Here is a 13,707-nt window from a genome sequence, read left to right as displayed (position 1 = left end):
GGGATGGGGGAGCGTGGAATGATTCCTTGTGGTTGTTTGTTACTATAAGTTAGAAACTGAAGCGAAACAAATGATTGTAAAGGATATTTTTTTTTTAAATAAAGTGTTTTAATTTGACACATCTACATTTAATTCACACTTTACAATACAATTTATCCTTTCTGACTGGGAGAGTAGAATCTATTTGCAGTAAAGTAGACGAAGATTTTAATCAGAATTTAGTTTTATACAGTTAGAAAAATAAACTTTATTTCTGGTGGAAAGGGTACAGCAGGCTTGATTTTCTCCATTAGTTGCTTGACTGCAGAAGGCATGATGTGACCATATGGCTCCAGAAAAAAGGGTATCAATAACTCAAAAACTGTCACCCAAAGTGGCTCTGAAAAATATGCTACCCAAAATTGTAAGAAAATATACCACTTATACTAGTGTTACAACCACATAAACGTGGGCTCCTATTCTGAGGCTTTTTCCTGAGTGAAAAGAACAGTTTTATGACTTTTTGAAAGTGCTGATAAAAAACAAAGAAAAAAAGAAGTTTATGTGGTTGTAACACTAGTATAAGTGGTATATTTTCTTACAATTTTGGGTAGCATATTTTCCAGAAAAAAGGGGCCAGATTGAGACATCCGGGTTTTACTTCCATTGAAAGCAATGGAAGTAAGGAGAACAGATTGAGACATCTTGGTTGCTTTCAATGGAAGTAAAACCCGGATGTCTCAATCCGGCCCCTTTTTTCTGGAGCCACATGGTCCCACAGCTTTTGCTCCTGCAAACAAGATGAAAGGTGTGTTTGTGATCTGCTCTGAGATCATGTCATTATTTTATGGGGTTTTGATCTGGATTTCAAGGCTTCTGGTGCTGCAGAGGTTCCCAGCGGTCCTGACCTATATATCTCCAGCAGTGTCTCGCAAACTTTGTCCAGCCACGGCACACTAAACGTAGTGGCTGCGGCTCGAGGCATCCGAAAGTGTGTGGCCGTTGACGCTATGATGTCATGCGCATGGGTGATGTCATTGCGTCGATGTCTGCACATATGTGAAGGCCCTCCAGACAGGTCCTGAGACAGCAGTGGGAGGTGCTGGCAGGGAAGACGCACAGAGGAGAGGAGAGGTGCTGGCGCTGGCTGATTGCCTACAGGATGTTCCACTCGCCGTGAAAGGCATGTCCTGTAGGCCGTCAGCCGGCGCCTCTCCTCCTCCCCAGCGTCTCGCGGCATACCTGAATCCTCAGGAGGCACACCGTTTGTGATACACTGGTTTACAGTAGAGTAAATGTTTGGCAGCTTATGTCCACAGGCCATCCAGTATGCCCAACAAGGTGGCCAGAGTTGAATCTGGCACTCCGCACAAGTTCCACTTCATCATGATTTAACATTGGGATACTTACTCTGTCTCTCCATGCCAATTTTGGGGCCCTACACTGGTCTTACTTCCCAACCTCTGAAGCTGTCTTCAAATCTCCCTCTAGTTATGAGGTCATTTAAGTTTTGCTTTAATTGGTTTCCATCCTTTTCCTATGTGGAGGGGCATAATCAAAAGAAACATCTAAGTCTGATTTGGATGCAGGGCACTAGTTGCCCAAAGTTGGCAACGGCAAAATGTCCATTCTCAAAAACTACATCCAAAATTTTTTTTTTAAATTGTCTACTTCTACATCCAGTCATTTGATCGTCCAGACCACTAGTAATTCTATCTTTATATCACATTCTCGTCCAAAAAATCATCCAAGTCCCAAATACCTAGAACAAGACCTTTTGGATGTGAAAAGGGCCAGCAAAGTGATGGGCTGGCCACCCAGAAATGGCAACACAGCAGTGGGGCACCTTACAGGGCACTGCAGTGAACTTCACAAAAAGGTGCCACATAAACATCTCATCAGAACCGCCCTGCAGGTCAAGAGTTGAGTAGAAGGCATCATCTACAGTTTTTTTCTCTTGGCTCAACATCTTGCATCAAAGCTTCTCGTTCTTCATGCTTGTTTGAAGGTATCTTTCTGATGTCTGATTCTGGGGTTTTTTTTGGGGGGAGGGGTTGTACTGAGTCCTAGCTGCCTGAGGAAGCCAGCTTCTAAGTCATCCATGTCAAGATGAATTCACAGGGCTATTTCTTTAGCATACATCATGTGTGGTAAGCAACCACTGATTGTTTTGGAGAGAATACGAGAGTGTGGCTTCATGGGCGGAGTCCTGGGCAGTTCCGCCCAAGATTTGTAGGACTACATGGTCCATCCTCCATACTTTCATAAAGCTTTACAGGGTATACATAGCAGCACAACTGGATGCCACATTTGGATCCTCAGTGCTAGCAGCAGGCTTATTTGCCCCGCCCTAGACTCAGGGAACTGTTTTGATACTTCCCACTAGTTCAAGACTCATGCCTTTTGCACTAGAAGGGAAGATTAGGTTCTTACCTCGATAATCTTCTTTCTAGAAGGCCCACCCTGTTAGACTGCATTTAGCCTGCTTATTAGCTCAGACAGGTAGATATTTCCAGAGGCTAGATTTTCTCCTGTCTAATAGGTCTGAAGAGTGATGACCTCTCTATTGCAAAAGACAAATAAAAGCCTGTCAGAACTATATACATTTTTTGCATTTTAATTGTTGCAGAGCAGAACAGAGTAGATTTGGTTGTAAGTTCCCTGAATCCTGCCTCCTTATTTCTTCTCTTATACTAATTGTCAATTGCTTTGGTATGAACTGAGGGGCTACAGAATAGCCTTGTGATGCAGGAGGTGGAGCTGAGAGAGAAAAAAATGTAGATGATGCCTTCTATACAACTGATGACTAGAAGTGAATAACCCACTGGTTCAAGACACATATACCCTCTCTACTAGAAAAATGATTAAGGTAATATCCTAATCTTCCCTTGCAATATGGCAAAGGGAGGGGGTAACAGTGATTTACAGGAAAAGCCCTTGCACTCTTTTTAATGCTGTCTTCATCATTTTTTGCTAATTAGCCATCTGACCCATCTTTTTCCATTTATTTCTAGGACACAGTTCTACTGTTCCATCCCCAATATTGCCAAGTTACAGCAATTTGACACCTTATTTTGGCATCTTATTATTTGCCTTGGCTCAACTGATGTCGCTCACTGTGTTCTTGTCATGCACTAGTGATGGTGTGCACCAGAATTCATATATTATAGGAAATGGATAGAGCAGTGAACACTTCTGCTATGAATCCTGGATGGAGACTGGGATCACCATCCATGGCACTTTATATTTATTTTCAACATTTTTTCCTTCTGCTAATTTTACGCTTCAGTTGAATATGGAGAATCTACTGGAAAGCTTCCAGGCCTTAACATGCATAACTTAGTTTTTCTTTTGCCATTTTTCTAACAGCGAAACTCTCCTAATGTCATTGAAACATAGTGCATGACAGCAATAAAGGCCATACAGCCCATCTGGACTTTCCATTCACACCAGCTATTTAGTTTTACAATCTCTTCACTTCTTCACCAGCTCTCAGAGGTCATTGACATGTGCTCTGGTCTTTCCACTCTTTGTTTCTATTTGGTGATGAGAATGCCAAAACATGACAAATGCCTATTACATCATATTGCAAAAGTACAGTAGGTCATTTTGGGTCACCATCCATCTCCCTGATCTTTTTCATGAACTATTTTTCATGTTGCAGAAAACAAGACAAATCTGCAGAAAGTTAAGCCATATCTTTATTTTTTTTTTTTTGCCATTCATTCATTCATTCATTTTTTTTTTTTTTTAGATTTTTCATTTTGTAAAAGGCAGCATCTTTCTCTTTCACGGGTCTACAGTTCTGGATAGTTTTTTTTGTCTTGTTTTTTAAATTCCTCAGTGCAGCCACAGATGAAGAACTGGACAATGCAGCAAAGCCATGGTCCAAGAGAGAAAATAATGAAAATCTAAACTCTTGGGCATTCAGCAGGAAGCAGAATGCACACAAAAGGTGATAAAAAGGTACCTCTGGAGTAATAACTTAGAGAGGGATGACAGAATTAATCAAGGTCATGAGGTTAGCCAAGTTCATAACAGCTGTTTTTGTAATCCCTGCTGTTAACGTTTGCATATTGAACTGTTTGTTCATTTACTAACAGCACATGCTACTTGTTATTGATATATACTATTTGCTGTAGGCCTACTGTATAAATCGGGCCCTGCTACAAATAGCATATGCTAACGCTGCTAATACACATTGTTAATAAATGACTACCTCCATGACTTACCACAGGCTCTGGTTTACTGGCTCACAGTAATGGAAAGAAAAATGAATATACAGTATATTTAAAATTCTGAGATTTTTAGAAGGAAATCATGTGATGCAAGTAGTACAGTCAGAGTAAATATTCTCTAGATACAGTTTTAGTTTGTAAGATATTTGGACAGTTATATTTCCACATAAATAACAAATATATTAAAAAATATTTTCTCAGCAAAGCCTATGTTTTTATGATTCTATAAGATTCCTTTGCATTTTCTCCTTTAAATTGTGCATGTCTGACAAATAGGATGAGAGAGCGCTCTCTTGGACCTTCCCCTTGATTCATCTTCATCCCTTGAAATGTACTGTTGGATGCTTCTTTGACTCTGCAAAATCACCTTATTTTCCAAATTGATGAAGCAGTGCACATTTCTCCATGCTACTATTGTTTGGTAAAATACTATTTATGTCTTGTATTTAGAAAAAGCACAAAAGAAATTGTTTTGGAGGATGGTACGATTGTGTATATTATGGGGGAAATGAAGAAAACCTTGAAAAACTAACAACAGATAAAATTTGCCGGTGGGAGTTGTCAACAGCAATCAGTTTAAATAAAGTATAACGAAAAATAATAATCACAGGAATGCTCTTACTAAAATATAGTACAGTTTCTCATTTACCATGTGTTGATTGCACTAAATATAAAGTCTGCAGTAAATTCAAGGAGTGTGTTAAGCACTTGCCTTGTATTTACTAAGCCACATGGCAGTGTTATATTGACACACATGGGTAGGGCATGGATTTGAGAAAGGGCTTCTGTAACAGATGAAATGGTGGTGGGCGGGGTTGAGATTGGGGTTGGTGAGGATTGTGATCGGGTATCAGGAAGGTTGAGGGTAGTGATCAGGAGTGTCAGGGGTTTTGATTGAGGGATGTCTTCGAGGGATAACAAGAGGTGGCAAGGACCTGCAACATTATGGCTGCGCTACCAGATTGCCAATAGCATGGCTCGACTTAGTACCTCCTTTTGCGGTGCTGGTAAGAGCGGCTGCACTGTCAGCAATCATGACAGCTTGCCCACACTTCTAACCTGCACTTACCTTCTGCCCTTTCCTGCATTAGGCAGTTGCATGGGTTTTGTTACCTCGCTGCTGGTTTTAATGCACGGGTCTGTGCTACCCTCTGCCACACAGTAACACCCACATTAGCTTCTTAAGGCAGCCTAGTAAAGAAAGGTATTAGAGATTATGGAGCTCTTATTTATTCTTATTTTCAGTTGTACGTTATTTAGACCGATTGCTGTTGACAAAATCCACTAGCATATTTTGATTTATGCTTATGTAATAATCACTTGAATTATACGACTTCCTTTACAAAATTCTGAATTTCGGTTTTGTATACAGTAGATATTTCACCTTTGCAATTTAGACTGTACAAGACCACAGTTTTCTGCATAATATGTTTGTTCCTGGCTCCTGTAAAGCTAACACAGCTGAGACAAAACAAGTTTTTGAGCTGTGTACCTTTCCCCCTCACATGCACAGCCAGCCATTGACAGCAGTGAACATTTTGGAAACAGTTTTCTTGTGGTCCACTCACTGGCGGCATGCTCCTGTCTCAGAAATGCATTGCTATACCAGTTTCATCAAGAGGGCCAAAGTGCTTTCAGAGGCGCTGTAGGAAGCACGGCTTCTGGGTAATAATTCATTATCACAGTTGGAGAGAGCGCTGAATTTGACTCTGCAACCTTGCAGCTCCCAAAAAGTATCCTCTTCTGAGTTCATAATGTATCCATCTGCCTTTAAGCTGCTTTTATTTATGAATAACAACAATTAACTGTAGACATAGTCTTTCTTATCTTTGCTGTCTCTGCATAAACAAAATATTTAATAACACTGCAGAAAAGAAATATCACAAAATCAAAGTGTTAAACTGCCTCTTAAAGGAACAGTTATTCTTCAGCACCAGGATAAGGAAGAAAATCCTCTCTGTTTATACGCAGGAGATCGAAGTCAGGTCTGATGACATTAATACTAACTTTCTTCCTCCACCCCCCAGCTCCCTAGACAGCATTTTTTCACTCCCAGCATTTGCCATGCCTTAAATGCCCCTGACCTTTTTGCCAGTATGAAAAGGAAAGGCTCATTAGTGGGAGCTAGGGCAAAATAACTACTCGGCACAAGCAAGGAAGTGCACACACAGAAGAAATGTGTCAGCTGCTTGGGTTGCTGCTCTTTCTGTGCAATTGTTGCAGTTTAAGGGCAGCTCACTGTACAGTCTCATGCCCCGCAAGTCTGCCTCCAGACTGACTTTCTGTTGGGAGATTAGCAAACAGAAGTCTTTCCACTATGGACCTACATGTCTTTTATGTTGGGACCTGCTAGTCTCAGGCAAGACAGTGCTGGGGACCTAGAGGAAGCCAGCAATGCCAGCTCCAGGCAGGAAGATGATTGAACTCCATGCAGGCTAAAGACAGGTCAGAAAGTGTGAACCAACTGAACGCTGGGCACAGTTTGAACTATCTGAATGGAAGGCAGGCCCTGCTGCTGCTGTAAACCCTGCACAGGGCTCTGGACTAGCTGCAGGGTTTGGGTGCTGCTGGAAGGCTGCAGATTTTGGAGACCCTGGAAGGACGGCAAATTCCGGGTGCTTGGAAGAGATCGCCCTTGCAATGGATTCTGCAAGATCTGTACAGTGTTTAGGTTCTGGGCGCTCTGCAACACTTGCACGTTCTGTCTATTTTGCACTCCCTGGATATTCTCTACCACCTGCAGGTTTTGCCCGCTCTGTAGTCCCTGAACGTTCTCCAGCACTTGCAGGGCCTGCTCCCCTTGAGCACTGCGGATAATTAACAGTTTCTGCCCATTGCTGGTGGCCTGGTCCTGACTGTTCTGCACTGTCTGGATCTGAACACTAGGCATCTCCTCCATGGTCTGAATGCTCTCCACCTCTTGCACACACAGGCGAGTCTGCTCCCCATCAGCGTTCTGCAGAACAATGACATTCTGAAGCCCTTCTTCCATCTGCAAGGTTTCAAAGTGCACATTTTGCATTTCCTCCATAGTGTGCAGATTTTCCATATCATCCCCAGGCCCCAGAAGTTCTTCCTCAGGGGAATTCTGAACCACAATCAGATTCTGGCTTTCCTGCATGCCCTGTGAGCTTGGAAGGGCTTGGAGGTGAATACTGGAGAGCTCCTGAGAGTTGGGAATGGCTTGGATCTGAACGTTAGACATCTCTTGATGGAGTTGAACATTGGGCACTTCCTGTTTGATCACACTGGTCACCTCTTGATTGAGATGAACTCTGGACATTTCTCGAGAAGTGGGTATTGTCTGAATTTGCCCACTGGAGAGATCCTGCGAGATGGGCATTGTTTGGATCTGCACATTGGCTGTCTCTTGAGATCTGGGTCTGGTTTGAATCTGCATGCTGGCTACTTCCTGGGAGCTAGGCATTGGTTTGATCTGTATGTTGGGTGACTTTGGATCAGGCATGCTTCGTAAGACAATCATGTTTTGCCCTGCTTGGGGACCCAGAGTCCTGGTCGAACCTTGCAAGGTTTGGATCTGTACATTTTGGATGCATTGCAAGTTGGATGTTGCCGGTCCTGTATTTGGTAAGATAATAATATTTGACGTGACTGAAACTTTTGTGGTGTTGGAGGGGGTCTGTGTTTTGGATCTGCTGCGTCTTCTCACTGGTTTGACCTGCTGACCGCCCTGAGGGGTGTTTTTTGGTATCAGGACAAGGTTTGAAGGGTTTGGGGAGATAGGTACTTTCTGTTGCGTAGGTACCATTTGCGAACTGGGTAGCAGGATTAGTTTCTGTGTGCTTTGCTGGACACTTGGGATAAGCTGTAATCCCTGTGCAGTCTGTACCAGGAGAAATGTCTGGGAGTTGGGAGGGGGTGGAGGGTTATTGACTTCAAGGTTTAGAGTGGCCTGTATATTTGGGATTATTTGAATCCCTTGTGTACTGGGCACTATTTGTACGTTCTGAAGCCCCTGAGCAGAACCCTGTGCATGGTTTTCAGTGGTGGTCGGAGCAGAGGTGCTTGAATCTGCAGTGTGGGTGCGCAGATGGCGCTGAAGATAGGAGGACATTACAAAACCCTTACCACAAACGTTGCACTTAAAGGGACGTTCACTGGAGTGAGTGCGCTGGTGAAGCTGCAGGTTGGAGGAGTGAGTGAAGGTCTTCCCGCAGGCCTCACATTTATATGGCCGTTCGCCAGTATGAGTGCGTTCGTGCTGCCTCAAGTTGGAAGTCTGTGTGAATGTCTTGCCACAGATGGTACAAGCAAAAGGGCGCTCACCTGTATGTAGCTGACGGTGCCGTCGCAAGCAGGATGTGTTCTTGAAGGACTTGCCGCATTCACTACAGCTATAGGGCCGCTCCCCTGTGTGCAGCCGGAGGTGATACTGGTAGTGTGAGGACCATTTGAACGTCAAACCGCACTCGGCACATTTGAAGGCCCGGACACCCGTGTGGACCCGCTGGTGGATGGACAACAGAGAGGAGCGTTTGAAAGCCTTGCCACATTCCAAGCACTTGTAAGGCCGCTCCCCTGTGTGGTCTCTCATATGGTAACGGAGCCCCGAAGAACCTTTGAAGGCCTTGCCACACTCTGTACATTTGTATGGGCGATCCACTGTATCAGTAGTAGATGCAGCAGCAGATGTGGCAGAGGAAAGGAGCAACACCTCTGTGGACTGTGGGCAGGTGACCTCAGCCTCGGTCTGGATGAGCTGTTGCTCCTCGGTGTGAGTCCTCTGGTGCACCAGTAGGTTAGAAAGCTGCACAAAGGTCTTCTCACAAATGGAGCACTTGAAGGGCTGCTCGCTCCCATGGCAGTGAAGGTGGCGAGACAACCCCATGGCATTCTTGAAAGATTTATCACAAACGGAGCAGACATAAAGTTGTTGCTCTTCCATGTGGCTCTCTTGGTGGCTAAGGAGCAGGTCCTCATTCTTGAAGGTCAACTCACACTCACCACACTTGAAAAGCATCTCCACTGTCTCCATTGCATCTGTGGTGGTCAAGTAAACCTCAGTTGACGTGCAGGCCAGCTCTGCCTCAGCCTGCACATATGCCTGCTCGATGGTATGTGACTGCAGGTGTTTCTGTAGATGGGCATGGGTGGCAAAGACCTCGCTGCATAGGTCGCATTTATGCACACTGGCACAAGAGTGCGTACGTTGATGGAGCAGCAAGTTGGATGAGTGTGTGAAAGACTTGCCACATTCACCACATTTGTAAGGTCGTTCACCAGTATGGATCCTTTGGTGTTGCCGTAAGTTGGTAGACTGAGTGAATGCTTTTCCGCACACCGTACAGACATAGGGTCGCTCGCCTGTATGAATGTTCCGGTGACGCCTCAAGCTAGATGAGTTCTTGAAAGCCTTCTCGCACATATTGCACTTGTACGGACGCTCTCCAGTATGCTGGCGTACGTGATACTGGTAGTGTGAGGACCACTTGAACGTCATGCTACAGATATGGCATTTGAAGGAGCGCACACCTGTGTGCACACTCTGGTGAATCTGCAACAACGAAGAGCGCTTGAATGCCTTGCCGCAGTCCGCGCATTTGTAGGGCCGTTCCCCTGTGTGGCTTCTCTGGTGATAGAGCAAAGCTGAGGAGCCCTTAAAGGCCTTGGGACACTCAGAACATTTGTAAGGACGCTCGCCTGTGTGAGTTCTCTGGTGGTGGATCAGCCTGGAAGACCATTTGAATACCTTCCCGCACTCCTGACACTCGTACTGGTGGTCACTGGTGTAGGCTGGCTGCGGTTGCTGGAGTGGCGACTGCGCTTTAGGAGCCTGGATCTCAGCCATTTCCATCTGGTAGGCTCCAACCATCTCAGCAAACCTGAAACAAGAAAAGCAAACATGTTTTTTTTTTCCCCCCAGATTGTTTCTCCTCACTTCCAGACAACTAAGGTTGACTTTCAGGCCACTGTGGTGCCCCCTCCCCCTCTTTCCAGGACAATTTTTCTATAATCAGGTATGTAAAAACAGTATCTCCTGAAAATCCTGCCTCTTAAAAAGCAAATACCCAGATTGTACTATGCCAAAGAGGAAGCCTCAAACTTTGCCCCTTTTAAAGTAGCTTTGCTGTGTTATTAGCTAAGCCTTTATCATGGCACCAAGTACCTTTAACCTAGAAAATGGCATGAGGACAGAATTCATCGCCGTCCCCATGGATAACCACGGGAAACCATCCCGTGTCATTCTTTAGTGTCTATCTCAACCTCAGTCCTTCTAGACCAGCATTCTTCAATGCAAGGGCTTGAGGGTCAGTGACTTGGCACATTCACATTCTGATTCTTCCCGCTCTCCTTAAAGAATGACATGGGGATGGTTAACTACAGGGATGGGGACAATTTCTGTCCCCGTGTCATTCTCTACACAGTAAACCATCCATAAACTATGTACTTTTACATTCCTTCAGAATAATATATACAATGTATAATCATTTGTAGTCTGGGGAAGTAGCTGTACAGGTACAAGGGGATAGATCAGGAGTCTCGCCACCATCCATTAGTTCTGCATGTATGTGTTCTGCATAGTGTTTATGGGATCAGTCTGCTCCAAATCCTAGTAAAAGGACTCTTCCTGAGGCACTCCTAGCCAGTTGGGTTTTCAGGCTTATCACGATGCATATATGCATGATAAATGGGAGACCCATTAAATGCAAATTCATCTCAGTTGTACTCATTGGGAATTCTGAAAACCTGACTGACTAGGGCAGTGTATTGCAAACTGTGTGCCGCAGCACACTAGTGTACCTCCTGAGATTTCAGGTGTGCTGCAGGACACTAGGGAGGAGGAGAGGCGTAGGCTGACTGCCTACAGGACGTGCCTCTCACAGCCGGCGCCTCTTCTTCTCTGCGGCCCTCTTCCCTGCTGGCATCCCCCACTGGCGTCTCAGGGCCTTCGTGCATGTGCGCGACATTATCACGGTGACATCCATACACCTCCGGATGCTTTGAGCTGCAGCCACTCCTTTTAGTGTGCCGTGGCTCGAGAAAGTTTGCGGGACACTGGGCTAGAGGGTGTTTCAAAGAGAGGGCTGCTATAGATGTTTAGGTTTTAGACCTAGAGAATCTTAAATGGGGTGGGTTGTCAGACTATCCCCAACAATTATGCATGGGATCGATCTGCGTGCACACCATTTGCATTCTGTGCAACTCTATCATGCATAATCATTGACCACCCAACCTGGTCATGCAGCACTCTAGGCCTGAGCTTGTTATGCACCACCTGCATTAAAAGGATTTGCATTCAGCTGCAGTCTGGGAGCAACTTTCTGCAGGGATGGATTTTTCTGATCTCAAACCCTTTACTAGCTAGCTAAACCCCAATTATCAGTCTAATCCTTGCCTGCACATTTAGACCCTTGAGATAATGTTTTGGCTCTGTTCCAGATCTCTTTCTCCTCCCCCCCCCCCCCCTTAAACATTGCTAGCTCTTATTCATCCGCCATTAAAAAAAGGCCTCTTCCCCTTTAAGGAATGCCTAGTCATAATTGTCCGCCACACAAAAAAAGCGTCTCCTCCCCTTTAAGAGACACCTTTACATGCGCTGCACACAAACTCTCTTCCTTCCCCTTTAAGAGGCTTCCTGCTTCTTTAAGGAGCGCTCCTCCTCCTCCCGACAGACAGGGTGGAGAACCTTCCCCAAAAAAACCAAACCCCAAACAAACCTCAGCAAGCAGCGCAGGAGCGGGGTTGTCGCGATACCTCCCCCGAGGCGCAGTCACGACCGCATTGCTAACGCGAGTTGGGGAAAAGCTGGGAGGGGGAGGGGAAATAGAGGGGGGAGGAGGAACGGCCGCGGCGCGAGGCACCCAACCTTTATGGGCGCGCGCGCGCACACAAACCAACGGGCTCTCTGCCCTCACGCGCTGAGCCTGCGTCACCGCCCTCGGCTGCCCATTGGTCGCCCGCTCTCCGCCTCACTCGAGGCAAAGGCTCCTTTCGGTGATCTTGGATGGGGGAGCGCGGCATGTCGGGAAGTGTAGTTACTCTGTTCAATCTTTCCCGGTCTCGCATATGGCCTGCCGGGAATTGTAGTTTCTTTTCTGTAATCCCAAGAAATTGTTTCCCCTCCTCCCGTTTGGCAAGCCGGGAAGTGTAGTTCTTTAGTCCTGGGAGGTTTGCCCAGGTAAAGAGGCATGCTGGGAGGTGTAGTTCTAGATCCTGACTTGGAGGATTCTGGGATGTGTAGTTCCTCTGTTATCTAACCCAATTATTTATTCTGCTGCTAAATTAATTAATCCTTAGTGTTACTATGATTATATAAGGGCACCTAAGTCTCCATGGCCTTGAGATAGGTATCTGACAAATGATCCAGGGTTTGTTGATACAGATGTTAAGTGGATCCATCCAGTCTTGGGTTGATGTTTATGTAGGAACCTGGATATGTCCTCTTTTTGGAGGATAGACCATGATTTTCAAAACCTAGCAGTTTGTCAGGGTTTTAGAAGGCCCCAGACTTGGGGAATTTGCTAAAAGTTCCCCCCCCCCCCAAAAAAAAAAAAAGGCCTCCTAGTCCAGCACTGCTTCAATGCATTAGTTCCTCTTACATGCTACCAGCAGCTATGTGCATGTGTGCGACATCATCGCATCACACTTCCCCTCCAAAAGTCTCATAGCTTGAGAAGAGATTTGGGGTGGGGCTGGGGCAGAACAGGATGTGACCTGGGCGGGGCTGGGTGGAACTGGGCAGGCCTAAAATTTGGTAACCCTAGGAAAAGAGAGATGCTGCACAGCAGAGTGGGAAGGGAGGGTAAGAGAAATGCTGGAGCGGTAATAGAGATGATTCCAGTGCGAGAGGGAAGAGAAGGGATAATGGTTGAATATGGGTGAATGGAGCAGGAGGGAAAGAGAGATGGGGTACATGGGGAAAGGAAGAAAGTGGGAAAATTGTTGGACGTGGTGAAGAGGAGGGAGGGCAAAATATTGTATGTTATGGAGAGAGAAGAGTGGGACAGATGGAATAGGGAGGAATGTTGGCCATGGTGGTGGAGGGAAGGGAGGGAGAGATGCGGCATATAGTGGGAATGGTGGCACCATGTGGGAGAGGTGGAGGGGGTTGGCAGGGAAATGAACGAGCAGAGGTTAGTGATTATAGTGGGTAATATGGTAATGGAGAGTAGACTGAAAATGAAAGGGAACAGAAGAGTGGGTGAGATAAGAAAATGGAAATTTGAAAGGTAGCTGAAAAGTGAAGAGAAGGAAGAAAGAGGGTGAATATTGAGTGGACAGGTAGAAAAAAAGGGAGGAAAGAGCTGAATTGAAAGGTAAATATGTCAGAGGCAGTTATATTGAGGGAATGGAACAGGACAGGAGGGAGAAGAAAAGACCAATGGACAGCAACTGCTTGAAGAAGAATGGAAAGCAGGAAAAAAAATGAGAAACAAATCAATTTGATGGAAAAATAAATCTCCAGACAACAAAGGTAAAAAAAATGAATTTATTGACTGAAACACGTTAGCTTTGGGAAATGTATATA

The 13,707-nt window shown here is 45.3% G+C and overlaps 1 protein-coding gene across 2 annotated transcripts; it reads right to left on the bottom strand.

Annotated features, from left to right (window-relative positions):
- Window positions 1-3,656: 3,656 nt before the first annotated feature.
- ZNF628 (zinc finger protein 628) lies at window positions 3,657-12,170 on the bottom strand. Of its 2 annotated transcripts, none has more exons than XM_033961087.1 (2): window positions 11,897-12,170; window positions 3,657-10,060 (listed from the first exon to the last, which is right to left on the bottom strand). In XM_033961087.1, exon 2 carries the CDS (start codon window positions 10,048-10,050, stop codon window positions 6,664-6,666), a length of 3,387 nt encoding a protein of 1,128 aa, XP_033816978.1. In that variant the 5' UTR covers window positions 10,051-10,060; window positions 11,897-12,170; the 3' UTR covers window positions 3,657-6,663. The 2 variants fall into 2 exon arrangements, with proteins under 2 accessions (XP_033816978.1, XP_033816977.1); XM_033961086.1 differs by lacking the exon at window positions 11,897-12,170 and adding an exon at window positions 11,575-11,650.
- Window positions 12,171-13,707: the final 1,537 nt, after the last annotated feature.

Source organism: Geotrypetes seraphini, chromosome 10, assembly GCF_902459505.1.
Source record: "Geotrypetes seraphini chromosome 10, aGeoSer1.1, whole genome shotgun sequence".
Taxonomy (NCBI): Eukaryota; Metazoa; Chordata; class Amphibia; order Gymnophiona; family Dermophiidae; genus Geotrypetes; species Geotrypetes seraphini.
The sequence above is the reverse complement of the archived record's forward strand: the minus strand, read 5'-3'. Positions and strand labels throughout refer to the sequence as shown.